General features: G+C 38.3%; 1 protein-coding gene across 2 annotated transcripts in view; it reads right to left on the bottom strand.

Annotated features, from left to right (window-relative positions):
• The window catches only part of LOC108722153 (Krueppel-like factor 5), a 54080-nt gene that overhangs the window by 6722 nt on the left and 25952 nt on the right, over nucleotides 1–21406 (bottom strand). The window contains exon 2 of one of the 2 annotated variants that reach the window (XM_018447109.1): nucleotides 212–1163. In XM_018447109.1, coding sequence (XP_018302611.1) covers nucleotides 212–1163 — 952 coding nt within the window. The remainder of the gene's footprint in view (nucleotides 1–211; nucleotides 1164–21406) is intronic. The other variant, XM_018447110.1, reaches the window with a different exon arrangement.

Here is a 21406-nt window from a genome sequence, read left to right as displayed (position 1 = left end):
AATCATTTTAGTTTAACATTTAATTCAATGTTGTACAGACACTAAATAAGTCAATGTATAGTTTTTCTTTCAATTCTTCTAAAAAAAAAAGCGTAGCATCGAATTAAAAACTAAAGACTCCTATTTTATAACTCTTAACGACATCGATACTGTTATTACAAAATAAGGACCTAACAATAAATTGTCTAAGGATTCAAGTCTATATACTTACCTATGAAGTCGCAGTGGTGCACCCGGCGTTTTTCCAACTCTGGGTTATTCCGCCTGTTGAATTTGTTCGACATCGACTGCGATTGGATCCTGTGGGCCGGATTCAGGATCGGACCTGGCTGGGGATACGGGGGTGGCGGTGTCCGCCTAGGTGGACCGGCGCCGATGGGTGAGCTGGGATCGGAGATCGGTGGCGTCAGCGGCGAAATATACATCAGTCTCGTCATCGAGCCATAGAGCGGCGATGTCGCGTTGCCGCTCGGTTGATGATGACTGGTCGTTGACGAATCACTATTGCTACCGCCGTTGTTGTTGCTGTTGTTGTTGCTGTTGGCGCCATTGCCGTTATCGTTATTGCTACCGGCATTACTCCCGCTCGTGTTATTACTATTAACAGTCCTGCTGTTGTTATTGTTATTATTATTGTTGTTGCTGTTGGGAAAGCTCTTGAACGTTGTCGTCGTCGTCGTCCGATGGTGTACGACGTGCTGAACACTAGAGGGATTTGGAAAGGGATTCTGTGAGGGGTTTGTGGCCGGTCCCTCGAGGAGATGCAAGGTCGGCGGTGGCGGTAACGGTTCCGTCTTGATCTCCACCGGGGAGAGAACTGGCGGCGGTGTCACGTCGTCAGTCTCCATTTTTATGTGAGACTGCGAGCCCAACATATCCGCGTTTTCCGGATCCAACTTTTGGATACTCGACGTGATATCCTCCCAGAGCGGCGGCCTGAGGAAGACGTCGTCGTCCTGACCGGCGCCGGCCGGCTGACTCCTGGAGGAAACGAAACTGGCCTGCGGTGGTCGGCACACCGCCGTAGGTCCGCCGACCTCGAAGAAGTCCTCCATGTGTACAGACGGTTCCCGCGCATCCCTCGCGTCCGATTCATCCTCGTCCAACCTCTGCAGACGATCGAGATCCTGCCTGCACAGCAAAGTGTCCAGGTCCGACGTCTGCTAAGAACAAGAAGAAACATGACTCGTTTATTTAGTTAATATTTTTTTCAATTTTAACTTAAATTATTATAAAGATTTCATTCACATTATCTAATTAAATCATTCCCTTATCTCAAAAGTGACTGAAAAAATGTGATTTTTTAGTTAAAAGTTTAAAGTTTTCTACAAGAATGAGAGAGAGAAAGAGACATATTTGAGTCGTATCGTTTTTGTAAATAGAAAAGAAATAAGTCTTCTATATAGAAAACATTTAAAATAGATAATTTTGGTGATCAAAATTTAAAACAAAAATTATTTTATTTTCAATTTAATCATTGCAGTTGATCAAAGTAAATATAAACTGTTGACAATATTTCAAGTTGTGTCACTTTTGATGAATTATTCCGAATTGTTATAATTTTAGAGAATATCAAAATCACAACAAAAGAAAGATTATTTTTAAGGGTTCTGAAACCAAAATAACAAAAATGACATTTGATCATATTTCTAAGAATATATTCTTTATGTCAATATTATTTGATTAGTTAATAATTTCCTTAAGTTGAAAAGTAGTTCTCCCCTTTTCGGATAAACTTAATATTTTTGTCACTTTTGAATTAAGGAAACAATGTTATTGTTTAATATAACGTTACGTTTCGTACGATGTAATCGAATGGATAACTTTTTTCTTTATTTAATCAGCAATCAGATTATCTACGTTTATCGAAACGTTAATATTTTCAGTGCTAATAATAGCAACAGATATACAAAATAAAAAACTCTTTAGCGATAATTTTTTGAGGAAACCTTTCCAAACATACGTTCGAAGCTCTTCTGCTAACAATAATCGACTAAAGTCTCTTTGGTCATTCTAATAACACATAAGATTGTAAAGGGCGCATCTGCCGAGAAGAGAACGAAGGGCGAATGACTTGCGATATGGTGATACGCGCGGCGAAGGTCCCCGGGTCGAGCGTCGTCAACATGCACAACGCTGTCTCGCCCTACGACGTCCAGCACGCGCGAGGAGGAGCGACGGAAGACGGAAAGCGGGATGCCGCGTCATCCTTTGCATGATTTGTACACGAGCAACGCCGCCCTCGCGCCCCATGGTACACCGCTCGCTCGCTCTTCCTCTCTTTTCCTCTCTTGTCACGTTGAGAGACGACGTGAGTGCCACCTCGCTACAGTGCGTTTGGTGTATGACATTCGGAGGATTTCTACAAGGGTCTCTCGGATCGACGCATCACTCGTCGCCGGCGATGTTAGGCGTCGATACTGTTCTCGCGCCGGAAATGCGTGTGGGTATCAAAAGCGAAGCTAGGAGACAGTTACGGCATCGTTTCGATCTTTACGACTTTAACACTTCCGCTGGTATCCCAACTCGTGGCCAAAGCCATGGAAACGTACCGAGTACCTGTCGAAAAAGGATCAAAACATTGGGTTCTTTCCATTTGATGACACAATAAGTGACGTTCTATCTTTGTTATTTACTGAATGTTAAGAAAGACAGAATGATGTTTGCATCATCTTCACTGTTAAAAATGTCATGAAATTTAATGTACTTTTAAGTTACATAAATTAAATTCAATTTTATGACACTAAATTAAATTTAAAGCATAATTATCAATATGGCTCAATCAGAATAAATCAATAGTATAAAGAAAGGGCTACGATCCAGTTATAACATAAAGAATATTTAATAAACTTTCTTACATACATATAAACATTTCGACACCGATCGGGTCATTTTCAATGCAAAACAACAAACAATCCTACACAAAATATCGGAAAATTCAGTCAAATGATAAAGTCCAGTAATGAGTTCGGTTGTATTCGTAACAAGTGGTCCATATGTAAAAATGTCGAAGGAGATCTCATCTCACTTTTTTACAATTCTCCAATCTTACAAATAAATAATAAATTAACATTGCGTTATAGTTTAGATTATCAATACATTTTATAGTAAATTAAATTAAATTACAAATTGAATAAAAAATATATACCTTAAATTGTCTTAATGATGTAAGTTAGACGCCGAGAGGAAAACGCAATTAACAAAGTTATATTAAATAAAAAGTAAGCCATGATACACACTTTGGATTAAATTTAAAGCATCTGCAACTGAGAAAAGTATACATGTACATGAAATTTAGTGTACTTTTCATAAAATTTTACGAAGTTTAGTACATTTTTGATTAAATTTTATGTAGATTTGCATAAAGTTTAATGTAAATAAACGTTAAATTTAAGTTACTTGTAACTTCATTTTCATTGATATCATTAAATATTTTTAATGTACCTGCTTGAAATTTGCTTCCATTACATGTAGGAAGCAAATTTCTTTTTTTTTGTATCATTAAATGGAAAGCACCCATTGTGTGGTCCGAGCTTTAAGATTTCAACCTATATAAAATGTTAAAGTCTCTTTGTCTAAAATTGAAATTATAAAAGGTGAAAGAGATGTCGTTGAATGTTTCAATAGACACTGAAACGTATTGCGAAGAAACATTTATAGATTCCTTGAAAAATATTATGTGGCAAGCTTTCGAGCTTTCGATCAGGTTTTGCTGTTCGCGCGGCTTGTGCAGCCCGCAATGATTTATGAATTATTTACACAATGAATAATTCATCGTCGGAAGATTGGTACACTCGCGACATTCGATCGTACCTGATATGCAATTTGAAAAGGAGCTCGTGTACGCAAGCGAGGTACGATATGCGCGCGAAACATTATACTTAAAAATCCGTATACTTAAATCGTAGCGTACGCGTCATGTTGAACGATAGTGCTTTAATCGCAAAGATTTCACTTTTATAGAAAGAAAAGAATATAAATCAGAAAATCTATTTTCGCGGATAGAAAAGAACGGAGGCAAAACCTTGGAAACTATTCATCAACTCCCTGTAAACGTAAAAAAAAATCATTATAAAATATCGAATAAACAGAGATCTTTTTCGTGGTCCTGCGATCCAAGTTTGAATTCAGAAAAATTATGATGATTTGAAAATGCGACCCAAAAAAGTGTAGACGTCAAATATGATTTGTAATGTAATCAGGCTAGAGATTGAGATTGAGATTGAATTTGATCAATCAAAGCAAAGTTCACTAAACTTAATTGGTTTTAAATTCAAGCCTCTATTCTGTAACTCTTAACAATGATAGTATCATTGTCATTGCGCAGGTATTATACATGATAAAAATGCTGCGCAACAATAATATAACGATACTGTCGTTAAGACTTATAGAATAGGAGCCTCAATCTCTAGTTTAATATGATGAATATAATAGGCTTTCTACAATAAGCTATTACTTAAGTTTGAAGTCTTAAGTCATAAGAAATTGACCAATCACAGCCGAATGTAAGAAGAATAATCGATTATGATTGGTCAATTTCTTATAGCCTAAGACTTAAAGCTTAGGCAATGACTTATTACAGAAAACCCATTAAAAAAATGATAGCTCAAGATTCGTTCGCATCGTGTACGTAAAAATAGTATTCGACGTTCCTGGCTAAATATGAATCTAACAAAATGCATTCAAAATCGAATGGCACCGCCGTACGAAAAACACACACGATATTAAACACAACTGTTGGAGTGAAATGCGTTCGAACGAAAGAAATAACAATTTCGTAATTTTCTTTCTCGAACCATCGAGGCCCGCCGCGGTGGGACCAGCCTCTTTTCCTACGGTCTCTCGTCATCCGTCTCTTTCTCGCGTTGCGATGATAATGATAGTGCGGAGCGCGAGCAAAGTTCGTCCATCCGGCTATTAATGCGCGTAATCATAGAGCCAGGGTCGCCGGTGTTAATAATGCGTTTTCGAATCTGTCGGAGCGAGAACGAACACCCACGCCGCGCCGATACTGCGTCGTCATTATGTAGCGGCGGTTACACGCGTATAGGTTTATGCGTGCGTGCGTGCGTGCGTGCGTGCGTGCGCGTACACTCCCACGCGCGCGAACGCACGCTACGCTAATATCTCCGCTTGATTATTCCAGTTGATCACAAGCTGGTTTGTTGATCGCACACCAGTAACACGACGACGATGACGATCACGGACGGTTGTAATCGTCCTCGGAAAAGGAATGATTTTTTTCTCTCGGCTATAGCGAGTCAATAAATCCAGTTTGTCTTATTCTGGTGAATACAAGATCCATTCTCCTACAAATCGATTAGCATGCAGCCAATGATTCCGGAGTGCAAGAACGTTTCTCGCTACGACTCGTTCATGCTGGTGCTGTATTAATAGGTTCGCGAGAGAACGTGGAAAATCGCGACAAAGCGAGAAAAGTCGAGGAACAGCATGATAATAAGGCATGATAATTGAAAGAGAACGATAGAAGAAAATCAACAAGAAGGAGTAATTAAGAGCCATCGCTTTTAAATACAATTATATAAAAATATAATCATTCGTAGTATTCAATCTCGAAATGAGATATCACTGGAAGATATCCATGCTTCGAAGCAAATCGCGAACACTCTCCCTACATTCTTTTATTTTAATAAAAGAACAGAAATTAGAAATTTGATTAAATACAGTCGTTTATCAGTTTACGTAATATTTGAGCGCCTTCGATACGGCGCTTCCGATAACTCGCGTGAAGCCGGCTCGTACTTCATAATTATCGGGAGCGAATCACCGACTAAATTCTTCGATATAGCAACGCGATAAACGTAATACGGCCAAGATGGAATAAAAGAATCGAAACGACGCGACGCCATACTGCTCGCAATGAGAAAACGCAACGCGCAGAAGCAAGCACAGCTCGCCGAATCAATCTGGGTAGGCCACACCCTCTGACCTAAAGCCTTATTATCACGATAAACGCCCAGGAAAATGTCAGCCATGAAGCCGCCCCGAATTGTCCTCACGCGCGATTCTCGCCGAAACGCTTATCATCGCCGTCGCGACTTCGCGTTCCATATCGCGATCGCGATCACGCTATCCGCTCGAACGAATAAGTTCCGTTCCCGCGAGAAGGTATGACTAGACTCGCAATACGTCCATATTTTTCTGCTCGTCGAAGCGTTCCGACCTCGATAACAATGCGCGGACGCGGGGGTAGCGCGACTTCGAGGTAACCACAGTGATCGCTTTCATAATACAAAGCCTTTGGATTCTTCGTAGACAATTATTTTCGCGATACTTGTTCTCGTTTCCATCAATGTAGATTAACTTTAATCTCGATTCAACTTACTCTTCATGTTTTTCTAATTTTAAAAATTGAACCGAGGTTAAAATTGATATACACGATGGGTCATTTGTGTTTCGGACTAATTTTTATTATTTTAACAAATTTGCAAAAATTATTAAATGATTATGACATCTTTGGAAGTATTTATGAGGTTGAATATTTTAAAAACATGTATATAAATATGTTAAACTAATTACTTGATGCGTCTAATTTTTCGAAGAAAAGAAATGTGAAAGACACGAATGTAATCTATTATCTGTTCCATCCAATCGTAACCTGTTATTATAACTGAGGGGATGGACGGAATAAAGGCACAATTCTACTTCGGCCCTTTTTCTAGCAATTAGCTTTTTCATGTATAATATTGATCGTAATAGAAAAGTATTGTAACATGTAACTTCTTAAAGACATTACATAAATTCATTCGATACTGTATTCATTTGTGTATAATAAAAAAGTAGCAAGTTATTTTAATTTTTATTAATATCAAGATTTTACAATTAGGCCTTTATTCCACCCATCCCCTTAACTATAATTTAATTGATACAATCATAGAATAGCGTGAAATCTGTGTACCAAATTCTATTGCTTGTTACAGGAATATTAGAAGATTAACGACGTGCATCGCTTATCCGAGATCGTTTTGCGTTCGCCGGTTTTGTGAGTACTGTTTCAGTTTCTTTTTCCTTCGCGGTAGATCCATGGCACACAAAAAAAAAACTTAAGCAGTAAAACGTAAGCAGTAAACGAATTAATCAATTACAGTAAAGTTCGTAAGACTATAACGCAAACAGTAGCCAATCCAACATGTTAATTTTCTTATGCGTCGTCTATAATATACGAAGTAAGCTTTGATTTAAGAAGAGTAAAATTGACCAATCACAGTCGATTGTGAAAAGAATAATCGACTGTGATTGGTCAATTTCTCACTCTTACTTCTTAAACCAAGCTCACTTCACATATTATAGACGACGCATTACTGCTTACGTTTTAGATTCTTACTGCCATAAGTTTTTTGTGCGCCATGACCTTATAACAAATTTGATTTGACGCACTTAGTGTATACGTATTAAAACCGTCATACACAAATTGCCACAAAGACGTGTGTTTAATATAAATATAGAAACAAGTTAATTCGTGAAATCCTCAGTACATTTTATTATTAAGTAAAACCATGTATTTTATAATTTGAAACATTTGCGTTTCACTTTTATACTTAGATTAAATCAGCATATAACGGCTTTAATATGCACAAGTGCGCATTAGTACGTCCAACCGAATTCGCTATTAGGACTTCGCCAAGATAACGCGCCGCTTGAAACGCTAAACAAGCGAGACTCTCGTTAGTTGACCGAAGGAACGGTTTCAACATCAGACAGAACGAAAAAGAGACGAAGGAGGAGCTCGGATCCAGGCTCCGGGCGACTCCGGACCGCGTCGCGTCGCGGCGTCGCATCGCGTCGCGAGTAGAGAGACGGGGCTAACGGGGCACAAGAGAACGCACGGAGGTCCCTCGCATCCTCCGATGTGATCCCCCTCGAGGGGGCTGTACATCCGTGGCACGGCGCAGCGCGCGGCGCGGACACGTAGATTCTATCTCTCCGTCCATTCAGCCGCCTAGGTAATAAAACTCTCGCGTCCATTATTTACTTGCATTATCGTTACTTTACGCCCACGCGGACGCGCCGTATTTATGGTAAAATTATTCAGCATTATTTCGCGGATATGAATAAGATGACGCCGGAGATACGTCCCCGTCGCCGTTGCGATTCGCGAAATCTTTCAGGCGGAAAGCGAGAGATCGCGCGAGATCTACGCTCCTCTACCGTGTGAGGGTAATCGCGCGCGATCGAGATCCAATCGAGATCAACGCGGCTGATCGCGCGATCACGATTCTCAGTTTCTCAGTATATAACTCGCTGGAGGTTTCTGCTTCGCTGCAGCGAAGGAGAAACCGAATTTAACCACCCTTTCGCTACGATAACCGAACCATCATCGACACTATCGCCCGCGCGTGACGAGATTGCCGAAGGCGATATTTCGGCCAATCTGCTGGAAACCTGCCGGAAGGGTTTTAGCCTATCGGCTGAAAGTACAGTCGCGAAGGGGTTGAAAGGGGAGAAAATCGATTCTCGGGTATCGTTGCGCAAGTGCCTTTAAAAGGACGGCGCGACGATTAGGATGAAGAGGCAAATGGCGGCGATGGCGGTGGTAGGCAAGAGATTATCATTGTTCTCTGTATACATTTCGTAAGTAGATTGGCATTTGTGATGCAAGTCGAGCTGCGCTGCTGCTGCTGCTGCTGCTGCCGTCGCTGCTGCTGCTGCTGTTACCGTTGACCTTTAAACGACTTTCTTTTAGACTACGCGTGACTTGATCTCGGAACTCGATTCTGCTCGATTCCCCTCGTCGTCGTTCTACTCGACACGAGAGTGATACGTGCACCAGCAACACCGGCATCGCACCGAAGTCGCTCAACGTCGTCGCGAGGCACGCCGCGCGGAAACGCGCGCGAATTCTGCGTGCGAGATCGCGATTCCGAGATATCTCCGAGTTATCGCGTTCTGAGACTAATTACTCGGCACACGGAAATTTATACATCAGACTGTGCCGCACGTTCTCTCGCACTATGCCGTGTAGTAATCCGACAAATTTCGCGAGACTTCTCTGTATTTCAATAAGAGACTATCGATTTATGCAAATATATTTCTCCAAAATATATTCTCTATATTCTCTATTTTTCGTAATAAATTATTCGCAAATTTTAGATTTTCGTTAACATCGTATTATTAATATTCTTATAAAGATGCTGGTTGGCATTAAAAATTATTAAATTGCTTGTCACTACTCTGGTTGTACTCATAATTGCGTTTTATGACCGAAAAAGATTTCAGCGCGCGGTTTGCGGAATCAGATATATATATAAATTCATACAGAAATATTTAAATACTAAGATCCGCTTTGTCCGAATATAGGATTTCTTTTATTTAATTAATCCTAGCTATAGAATTAAGGAGCTTCGAGATATATTATAGATTCAAAGGAAAAGAAAAGTTCAGAAACACGAACTAATCTCGATTTAGCAAATTGCACTGGGGTTTCTGGAACCTCAGTGTGTATAGTTAGAGTTAAATACATTTCTATTTTAACGCATATAATGTAAATATATAAATAAATGTATAAATATGTAAAAAAATGTACATCAAATTTAAAAGAATGTGAAAGATAAATGTCGCGCGCTGCGTAAATTATTATCTCAAACAAGTCCTTCTATATATATATATATATATATCTCATTTAGTTTACTCGTTTTATCTCTCAAGCGTTTGCGAGACGTTCGATTGATAAGATCGAACCTCCTGAGCTGTCACAAAATTCATGGAGCGATCGACATGTCTGTTTGCCTGTCCATAATTGTGACTCGCGGGTAGACTGCTGACTTCTCGGCCGGAAAATTACTTAATGAATGTGGACATGCAACACATTACGTCGTATTAAAACGCACGTGCGCGCAGGCACCATCCCTACGTTCACGAAGCAAAGTTTGACAAGCACGCTCATGTTACCTTAGCACGTGGCGTCCGCGGACCCCACGGACCCTTTTCGCCCTCTTGTCTGGCACATACGATAACTCCGCGATACGGTTATCGTTGTTTGTCCACCATCATTTATGAGTCGATCGCACGGTGTTAATCGAATAACTCAAAGGTACGCGACATGGACTAATCGCCCGCCATAAAGCTCTTAATTTATGCCCGTATTCATAGTCAGGCCTTATATTTAAGTCTTCCTTAAATTTATCTTCAGATGCTTTACGAATTATTTTATTGGCTACTGAGCATCTAAAGATAAATTTAAGGAAGTATTAAATATAAGGTCTGACTATAAATGCGAACATTAGACTTTATAGAATTGTTCGAAATTATTCCGTTTTCCCTAGAAAACATAATGACAGAGAGTCTATAAGAGGATAATTGAATAATTCTGATCAGAATTCATACTAAATAATTTCATAATACGTACTCTTGATTTCAAATTCAACTGAACTCTGTCTACACGCTCAAAAATATTTAAAAATTAATCTTCACTCTAAATTTCTTGCAGTGAAATCTCACTCCAAGAAAGTGAAAATACAATCACTCTTTACTTCACAGAGAGAAAAATGTTTGGTATTTGTAACTATAATTATATATTACTATAATTATGATTATTACTGCTATAATAATAATAACAGTAACTATTTATATATAGTTACTGTTATTATTATTATAGCAGTAATAATCATAATTATAGTAATATATAATTATAGTTACAAATACCAAACATTTTTCTCTCTGTGTTCTTACAAAAAAAATGATAATTTTCATTCTTTTTAGAGTGAAATTTCATTTTTTTGGAGTGAGACTTCACTCCTTTGAAGTGAAAATTCACTCTAAAAAGAGTGAAAATTGTTATTCCCTTTCAAAAAGTGAAATATTTTCACTTTTTTCAAGGGTGTATTTTCACTCTCTTGGAGTGAGATTTCATTGCAAGAAAATGTGTTTAGAGTGTTTATAGGAAAGCCACCAGTGGAGGGGGGGCGCGCGCGCGCTGAAAAGATGTCACATTTGAGCGAGAGAATACAATGAAAAATAATGAATTATAACAAATCTTATTAAGAAAAAAGTTATAAGATTTGAAAAATAGACTCTCTGCTGTCTGAAGATTAATCAGTTAATTTCGACATTCTTCAACGAACCATCGATTACGAAGAATATATATTTTTTAATCGAATATTTGATTCTTTCTTCGTCGACTGTGCCCGACCGGACGCTATGCCAACTATTCTCGTTTCTTCGCTTCATCACGGCACGGCACGCTTCATCATCGATCTCTCGCATTGTTAGACGCTCGTCTCACGCGATCCGCACATCCTGCGAATCCACTCCCCTCATTAGGACACCTCAGGTCATATATTACCACGCGACCGCGCGCACATTCTCTGGGATGCATAAATCCAGATGCAACGACAAACGGCGATTAACACAGCGAAACCGTTGATCATTTTGATCACTGAGTCGATACTTTCAGTTAACCATACTTTCTCATCGACATTTAATTCATACTAATGACGCAAATTTATAGACAAAAAAAAAGACTAATAGCTCTTTACAACGTTCTAATTTCGCTCGTTTATGTTCAATAAATTTGTGTAATCACGCTTCAGATAAATTGATTCGAAAGGTTCTCTTTACTTCTCATTTCCGCCAATAAAAAAAAATAAAGAAAAAATTCCACGGTCGACTTCCTAATGTTTACTACGCTGATCGGTAAATATAAACCTGATTCGGATCTCGCCACGGTCATTGATGATTCGTCATCGTTTCCTCCTTCCGTCTCGCCGCGACGCGGCGATAGGGAATACTCGCCAAAGATTATCGTTATCGACTCTCCATGGTTTCATTACGCAAGCAACGGCAGGCGTGAGTCACTCCTCGAGAGCCGCTGACTCGCGGGATGATCCCTTTGGCGAAACCGGGATCACTCCTCCTCGGTCGGCTCGTTCACGATGTTGTGGCGCATTAACGTGATTACACGCTACGCTACGCTAACGTTCCTCGCGGACTCGAGAGTCAGCTGGTAGCATGCGCGCGCGTCAAACTTCCGTGCTACCTGGGCATCTCCCTAGTAATTTGCACCTGGTATTTCGATTCTATCTGCGCGTGATTCCGATAACGTCGCCGAACGAGGCCAGGCGGACGTAATCTCGAAATTTCTTTTCACCCCACTAATTCATAAGGGGACACGTACGAGCGGGCGAATAAAATTGCATACAATACATAATCTATCATAAGCAAAATATTACATTAAATATTACATTAAAGTGAGATAATGAGTATACATTTGCATCGAAACATATATGCGATATCAGGTCTTGAAAAAAGAAAATAATTACATATATTGTAAACAAGATATTTGCACACCTCATCTTTTAGGATAAGACATCGCTGCAAAGTGTTTTACAAAATATATATATTGCAGTTTTTACTAATACATAAAATAAAACCCTTGGCAGCAACATTTTTTTTTCTATGATTTCAAAAAAGATATTTTTTAATGTTTGATTATAAGATAAGCAATACTTTAAATATAATGTATTTTAAAAGAACATGCCATTTTCGAGAAACCTCTGCTATGAAACTATACTCAGATGATGCAAGTCAATTTTGAGTCGGAAAATGTGGTCATCCTTGACTGCGGGGAGCTCGGAAAAGTTATGGGAAGGAAGGTCTACGAGAAAGGGGCCGGGGAGCATCGTTGTGTTGACGAAAGTAATAGAGCGGTTGTTCCGGTTCAGAGGATCATTACATGCGTATCTAACGCCACGGAGAGAACCCCTCGTCCTCCCCATAGAACGTCGCCGATGACCCCCCGTTAATGCACTTTTAATTAATTAAACGGGCTGATGGGCTGCAGCCCTCCTTCTCTCTCACCCTTCCTCGTTCTCTTTCTTCGTAATTCTCGTATGCCGACCTCGCGTGCCGCCGGCTGTTCGTTCTAGGTGCAAACTCGTAGGCTCCCTCCGGTATCCGACTAAACGTTTCTCTCTCTTTTTCTCTCTCTTACTCTCTTTTTCTCTCGTCCTCTCTTTGTTCCTCCATTAATCCTGTCACGCTCCTCGTCTTGCTCTTTCGTCGTTGAAAGCTCGCTGCTGCACGTGGCATTCGCGTAAAAGCTTCGCGTAGTAGGCGCTAATAGGTCACGCGAATAAAAGTGGAGCGAACGCTTTTAGCGGAGACTGAGTATTTGTTTCAAAGAAGCATTAACTATTTTAATGGCAACAGCAGAGTTATTGTAAAAAAAAAGCGTTAAGGGGATCCTAAAACCGTCCGTACCACCGATTAAATCGTAATTTTTGTATAATAAATATTTTTTTCTCTTTCACAGATTCGAAAATCCTTCCAGGATTAAACTATACACATTAACACGTGTTTGTGAGGTGGAATTTATGCCGAGAACAACAAAAAATTTTGAAATTGAAAAATCTTAAGAAAAATTTTTTATCATTCTCGGCATAAACTCCACCTCACAAACACGTGTTAATGTGTATACATTAATCCTGGAAAAGGATTTACGAATCTGTGAAAGAGAAAAAAAAATTTTTTATACAAAAATTACGATTTAGTCGGTACAGACGGTTACAGACAGCTTTAGGATCCCCTTAATGATAAATTTCTGATATGAAAAATGATCAATAGTAAAAAAATAAAGGAAATAATGAAGAAAAATGAAGCAATAGTAAAAAATAAAGATACAGAGAATAGTAATAAAGAATAATAAACAAGATAAATATTTTTATTTTAAAACAAAACGTGAGAAGCAAAAAATACGCAACTTTATATGATCGCATAAAAAATTTTATACAATCATATAAAATTTTTGTTGCATATTATTGACTTGTAATTTCAGGCTTTTGCTTGCAAACGTGGACTTTTTTTGTCGATTGTGATCGTGACAGGTATTAATAGTTTAGTCGTATAAGTATCGCTTGATCGTTATGATACGCTAGTGATTTCATAATTATTGTAATAAAGTAAGTTTTTATTCATGTATTTTTGCATATATTGGTGATTAGCGCTTTTTATATTTCTGCGACGTCTTGATTAGGACTTCTCATTTATAATATTTCAAACGTAATCGAACGTTCTGTTATCTCTCTTTATCTTTTTCGCAGCGTCTTTTTTTTTTCAAGAAATGAGAGACGGAAGGCAGGATTTATTCATACGAATGTATAAAATGAATTGTCTAGTCTCGCATCTCTTTTCCTCTCGATTACGTGGACCACCCGAGAGCCACGGCGCGGCGCCGATTTCTTTTGTTGCTGTGCGCTGCCGTAATTAAACTTACCGATGACGTTGATTTAGTTACTCTCTACGCGCCCTACGCCCCCCAACGGGATACACGCGCGAGTCGTGTACACGAGCCTCGGATCGCATTTATACGGAATAAATAATTTCACGGCCGGATGGACCGAGTCACCTTTCAGACTTATGATTTACCTTACCGGTTGCAACGTTTTGCGCATTATATGTACCGTACATGTAACTTCAATTTCCTAACGGGCTCGAGATCTTCAATTCCATTAAGGATAGAAAACTTCGCCCCTAAATATAAATACATGTTGTATAAGTACTATTATGATGATGACGATGCGCAATCCTCATTTCGCCAGAATAGCAAAAGTATAACTTATCTAAAAGATGTTAGTAGAATCCTATTAACCCTTCTGTCAGTGCTTGGATATAACTCGAGTACAAATATCGAATTTTAAATATAAACAATAAATAAAAGGAGCACCTAGCCACACGCAAGATGCTTCCTGCAACGTCATACATTTCAAAATCGTACGTTAAAAATATAAAATTATCGTTTAATTTATAATTAATTTTATTATACGATATACTGAAAATGGCCTAATAATGGAAACGTTTACGATTTTATATTTTTAACGTACGATTTTAAAATATAATTCGCAAAAAATATCCTGCTTTGCTGAATGCTCCTTTTAGTTATTGTTTGTATTGTGTGAGCCACTTTTAAATTTATAAATTTATAATAGAATTTTATATAGTAAAAATTTTTATATTCTTGTGAAAATTTCGTTATGACGTCTCAAAAATCCTGCTCTTCGAACAAAGAATAATTTTGCAAAGATTTTATTTCATTTTCTTCACTCTTACATTTTTAACCCTGTGAAACACGATAGTGAAAAATTATGCATTGACAGAAGAATTAAAACAGCTCAAAATGAAATATAAATGAATAGCCACACACATTAAATATATGTATCTAAAAGATGGCCTATTATCTTTTATCGTTTCCATTTTCTTCCGATGCTCCGCATTTTTAATCGTTAATTACTCGGGAACTATAACATAAATTCCTTGATATGTTTATTTAGAAAAAAAAAAATCTGATTCCAAGAGGACACTCGGTCATCTTGGAGCCGCTCCGTATACGGATGATGCTCCGGTAGACGGGCTACGCAAGATGCACAGGACGATTAGAACGAATGGTCGTTATAAATCAGTTCCCTCGTTGGGCCCAACTTGCGAGGAGACGCGGAATACGAAAAAGAGAGAGACGGAAAAAGAGAGAGAAAGAGAGGCTTCTTGGGGGAATCGAGATTTCGTCGTACACCTTCTTCTCAGTCTCCTCCTCCTGCGCTCGGTTCGGTCCGTTTTCTCGGCGCATTCTAATCTACTCGCTCCGCGCGCACCCAAATAATCCTGATCCAGTGACATCTCGCCTGTAGCGGCAGTGTCCTGGTTGGAATAAATGGCCGAGGCGGGATGCAAGATCACGGTGACATCACGGGAGGACATGGTCCTGGGAGGACGTAATTATCCGTGAAGCTTTTATATCGATTTCCTCCGCCATTTCGCTATCCGAGAAGTTCAAGTTACGTGCTGTGGCATACAATATCGTCTTTTCTATATTAATTTGATAAATATTATTTATTTATTTCTTCCATCTAATTGGAATTAATTTCTATTAATATAAAATATCATTTTCCTACAGCATGTAAACTAATCAATTAGAGTACGTTTATTGATCCTGTCACATTTTATCCTACGTTTTATTTCGACATAATTGCAATTTTACTTAATTCGTTCTGTAACCGGTTATATAAACGATAAGAAAAAAAATAAATATGTAAATAAACTTGCAATATTTATTGCAGAAAAAATTTTGCCAGATAAATGCAATGCGATTTTCAATGATGAGGCAATTTGATTTCTTTTCTCGTGATATAATTGGTATCAATCAGAGAGAAATTCATCGATCCCATTTACTTGACGATACGATGCACTCGTACACTAAGTCAATCCGATGTCAGTAAGAAAAACCGGTTGGAACAGTTGGTACCTTCATCGAAAGTGATAGTCGCGCGCAAGCATTCTGGACTCGAGATCACAAAAGCCGATCTTGTAGCCAGCTGACATACTTTTTCTGAAAATTTGTAGCGAGGTCACGCACGTATAAGCAAGAATGGATCAATGAAATCGATCGAATGCAGAAACACAAAGAGAAGGAACTAGAAATCTGTTTATCGTAGTTCCTTGTTAACGTGAAAGATCTCGTTTCTAATCCCCAATCGTTCCTGAACACCAATCGTCCAACGTTTTACTTTGCATCATGTCTCATCCTCGTTGCCCCTTGAGGAAAGTATCGTGAGTCAACAATCGCGGAAATGGTTTGCACACGACTCTTGTCGTTTGACCGATCGCTGTTCAAACTTGAAACGCTTTTATTTGTCGATTTCCTACGACTTCGACGAACAAGAGTTTCCTGTTGAACCGAACCGCGATGAGTCAGTCCAACATCCATGCTCGAGGGAGGGAAAATGTACCGTACCGTTATAAGTTTTCTCGCGATAAGACATACAAATGTAAATATACGAAACTCACACTCTTACCAATTCTGAATGAAAACATAGCCGTTCCGTCGCAATACGTGTCGTCGCTGAAAGCTAATCTGGAGAGAATATCGGAAGTCGACAACGAGATAATTTGAGGCTCGTGCAAATTTTGGTCGTTGTTTGGTTCGTCGGTTCAACCGATCCTGAGGAAGAAAGAGGAGACGCTCCAAGAATCAAGAAAAAAGACGTGATGAGATAAAGAGAGATAGGAAAAAGAGAGGAGAGAGAGAGAGAGGAGGAAAGAGCAGTGAGTCAGATGGAAATGTCGGCGTCGGTCCCATCCATGAGCGCACGTGTGCGTGTCGTACGAGTCCACCCAGTATGTTAATTCGCGCTGATGACCCCATCAGGAAACATGTTCACCGCTGAGTGGAGGAGCCGAGTTTTCGTTTCGTGCTTCTTCGGCATTCGTGCCGTATAATACGCGTTCTCGCGTGTGCGTGCGTACGCAAGCGTACGCACACGGTTACGCACTGTACGTGCGTCGGCTACTCTCGACTCTCGAGCAATCGTTATTCCCTCCCTACCATCCCTGGCCGATCTACGCCCACGCACTTGCCCGAACATTCCAGTCAGGACGAGGCTAATCCTAATAGAATTACCGTATGCTCATTAGGAACCATCAAGAGCGCCGATTCGGACAATGTTCTCTTCTCTCGCTTCACGCTGATTCGCCGCGGATTTCTTCGCAACGCTACCGGCAAGCTTATAGCGAATTCGGTCACTTGCACTATGCTAGATCAGTGCATACTAAAAGCTAGTTTACATGAAATTAGCAAAGTTAAGTGTAAAAGTATATAAATATTTCAGACGATTAACTATCTACACTGAAAAAAAAGATTGGCTGTTGTAGCAAATTAGATAGTAAAATATGGTATAGCATTTTTAATTGGCTGCAGCAGCCAATTTTTGGTTGCGTTAGCCTATCCGCAATATCAATATAGGATTTCGATAGGCTAACACAACTAAAAATTGACTGATGCAACCAATTAAAAATGCTGTCATATTTTACCATCTAATTTGCTGCAGCAGCCGATCTTTTTTTTCAGTGTACTAATGATATTATCACGTTATTTAACAAAATATGTGTATCATTTCATTGTCAAAGTTGATTATATTGTATCACTGCATTGAGATATTTTATAGGTATAAAGCAGCTTTTAATGTGCATTGATCTAGTAGTATGAGTAACCGCGATTCACCATTAAATTAGCTAAATCGGCAAACTTAGATTTTTAAAAAATATACACTAAAGCGAATATTTTTCACGCAATTATCCGTAAAAAAAAAATAGCGTAATTCAAGTTTAAAGATCTACATTTATTTTTATAATTTTAACTCTATTGATTTGTTCGGGTCTATTTGACTCAAAATGTAATTTATTTTTTACTAATATCTGATTAAAAAATTTTTTGCGCTGGTATTTGATGCTTCGTCTAATGTAAGACCTTTTTTTCTGTAAATTTTTTTTTGAGCTTTTTAATCATATTGACTCAAAAGATATAATCATATAGTAAATTTGAACAGACCAGCAGGGTTAAACAGCTAAATGTTAATAATATCGAAAAGTTGTATATAAATCTCATATTTTCATATTTTAATATAAAATATATGATAAATATTTTGCATTGATGCATTAAAGACAGTAATTCGGCACGTGCTTAAAGACGGCCACACACCGCGTTCTCTATTATAACGCTTCTTTTCACGACGCGTGAAGGGAAATTGATTTGGTTCATCGAACACCCGCCTCTTCTACTCCGCGGTCCTAAGAGCTTATAGGAATACAATAAGACAATTATGGAGGACGGATGGACGAGAAGATAGGCGACGGATTAGACGGAACGGTAAGCCGGTCCAATCAGCCAGCTCGTATTTATCACGAAGAGATGAACGGGAGTCACCGAAGGAACCTGCGCGTTCTCGCAGAGGCGTCGAAAAGATCGACGGTTATGGAAATGCGAATGTCGAGACGAGTATCGATTCGATTTGAGAGAGAAAAAGAAAAACAGAAAGAGAGATCGACGCCACTGTGAGCGATGTCCCGATGTCCTATCGGGACGAACAGGAGGAACCTCAGCCTCAGCGGGGGACGTTAATACCAATATATAAGAGAGCTCCCCTTCGATAGAACCGTCGATCTCCTTGCTAGTACTGCCAAATCCGACCGGTACGCGCATATATCGAGATATGCATCACGATGTTAGGTCTCGATATTCCGAAACAGTTCTATTATATGTGGACATTTCAAATAAATTCGTTCATTCAAAACGTCCTCTCTAAATCTGAATTAATGAAATTCAGAAGGAAAGGAGTTTAAGCAATATATAATTAAAATACCGATATTTGCAGTTCCGATATCATAAGATGAAAGAAAAGATTGGCTGAATATGGTTGCAGCAGTCAATTTTTAGTTGCAGCAGATAATTTTTGGTTGCGTTAGCCTATCCGCAATAAGATTTCGATAGGTTAATACAACCAAAAATTGGCTGTTGCAGCCAATTAAAAATGCTATGCCATATTTCACCATCTAATTTGCTGCAACAGCCAATCTTTTTTTTCAATATATATATTGAATTTATACACTAGAGTAAAGTTAGCTAGATTATGGATTTAGCCATATTCAGCCAATCTTTTCTTTCAGTGTATCAGTGATTATCTACTAATTTAGATTTAGAGAGTTTGAATCTTCAAATTAATTGTATTATAACTTTATCTATACTGGAACGTGAAAACCTCAAAAAGTTTGTCGCAGAGGGAAACGAGAGTTCGCTATCCAATGAAAATCAATTTTGGAATAAAAGAAGATCGATCTTATCGTCCGTAATGCAAGAGACAGTAATGACGTCCGCCTCGCTATAGCATATTGGCGTACGTGAAAGATTACGACGCATTCGATTAACATCTCAATACGTAGCACAGCCATTATTTTAATTACACTTAATACTCTCGAATAGAAATTAAAATAAGACTAAAGAGAGAGAGAGAGAGAGAGAGAGAGAGAGAGAGAGAGAGAGAGAGAGAGTCGTCCCAAGAAGCATCGCACCATAATTTCTTTTTCGTCATCGATATCGAGACATGATAATTCTATATTTCTGCCCAAGTCTGTAATTCTGACGATGCGAGGTATATGTTCGCTAATAAAAAGAAGTGAAGAGAAGCCTAGGAATGTTGAATCTAATCGACGATATTAAAGATTAGAAACCTAATTTCGCAGAATGAATATCTGTCGATTCCTCTTAATCCACTTATGTCTTGTTTTTCATTGGCACATTAGGCGAGTAACGGGCGTGTCTGCGTATATTCTGCTTTCGCTACACTGAAAAAAAATATTGGCTGTTGCAGTAAATTAGACGGTCAAATATGGCATAACATTTTTAATTGGTTGCAGTAGCCAATTTTTGGTTGTGTTAGCCTATCGAAATCCTATACTGACATTGCGGATAGGCTAATGCAACCAAAAATTGGCTGCTGTAGCCAATTAAAAATGCTATGCCATATTTTACCATCTAATTTGCTGCAGCAACCAATCTTCTTTTTCAGTGTAATAATGAGGTATGAAGTAGTAATCCGGGGATTTCTAAGTACGTTAAAATTTCGTAGAATATTAAGGTAAGTTTTCCGCAAACGAGGGAATTCTTATTCTTATCTATTCCAGTCTAGCTATGTATCTATAGAAATAGTAGTGTCATCGCTTGCGCGTTCGCTGAAGTCATACGAATGTATGTGCAATGATGCATGCACTATCGTTTGCTATTACGCGTATATTAATCGTACCATTAAAATTGCATCGGCAGAATTTCGCTACGACTTCCGATACTTGAGACTTATACCGTAATGTCTGAGTGATGTATCATGTTTTATGGTCATCGTCATATATAGGCCAGTTAAAATTAAATAGCATCCCGAATGTATTATTTTCTCGTATGTCTTATATTAATTTTCGACTATAGCGATAGATCAGATTCGAAAATTTTTGCATGATTATACAATATATACGATTAGTATTATAAAGTTCTAAATTGTATACTGAAAGAAAAGATTGTCTGCTGCAGCAAATTAGATGGTAAAATATGGCATAGCATTTTTAATTGGCTGCAACAGCCAATTTTTGGTTGTGTTAGTCTATCCGCAATGACTATAACTAGTTATAGTCACTTGAACCATTTTTATGGTAATTTCAACTATTTTATGGTTATAACAACTATAATTATAGTCATTTTAGGTTGCCAATTATAACATTAGTTGCTGGAACTATATATATAGTTACTGTTATTATTATTATAGTAGTAATAATCATAATTATAGTAATATATAATTATAGTTACAAATACCAAACATTTTTCTCTCTGTGTATTTTACCATCTAATTTGCTACAGCAACCAATCTTTTCTTTCAGTGTAAGTACAAAAAACTGTAGATATGAAAAATTAATGTTTGAATAGTTTCTAAATATAAATATTTACTGAATATAAACATATATTTATTTGATATAAAAATCATTAATTTGATTTAATTATCATTTTTCACACTCAGAGAAAAAAGTCGTATCAGTAACTATAAATTTGTAGTGAAATAGCGCCTCAACTATATACATATTA

Source organism: Mycetomoellerius zeteki, unplaced genomic scaffold (genome assembly GCF_001594055.1).
Source record: "Mycetomoellerius zeteki isolate Tzet28-1 unplaced genomic scaffold, Tzet1.0 scaffold198, whole genome shotgun sequence".
In the NCBI taxonomy this organism is placed as follows: domain Eukaryota; kingdom Metazoa; phylum Arthropoda; class Insecta; order Hymenoptera; family Formicidae; genus Mycetomoellerius; species Mycetomoellerius zeteki.
The sequence above is the reverse complement of the archived record's forward strand: the minus strand, read 5'-3'. Positions and strand labels throughout refer to the sequence as shown.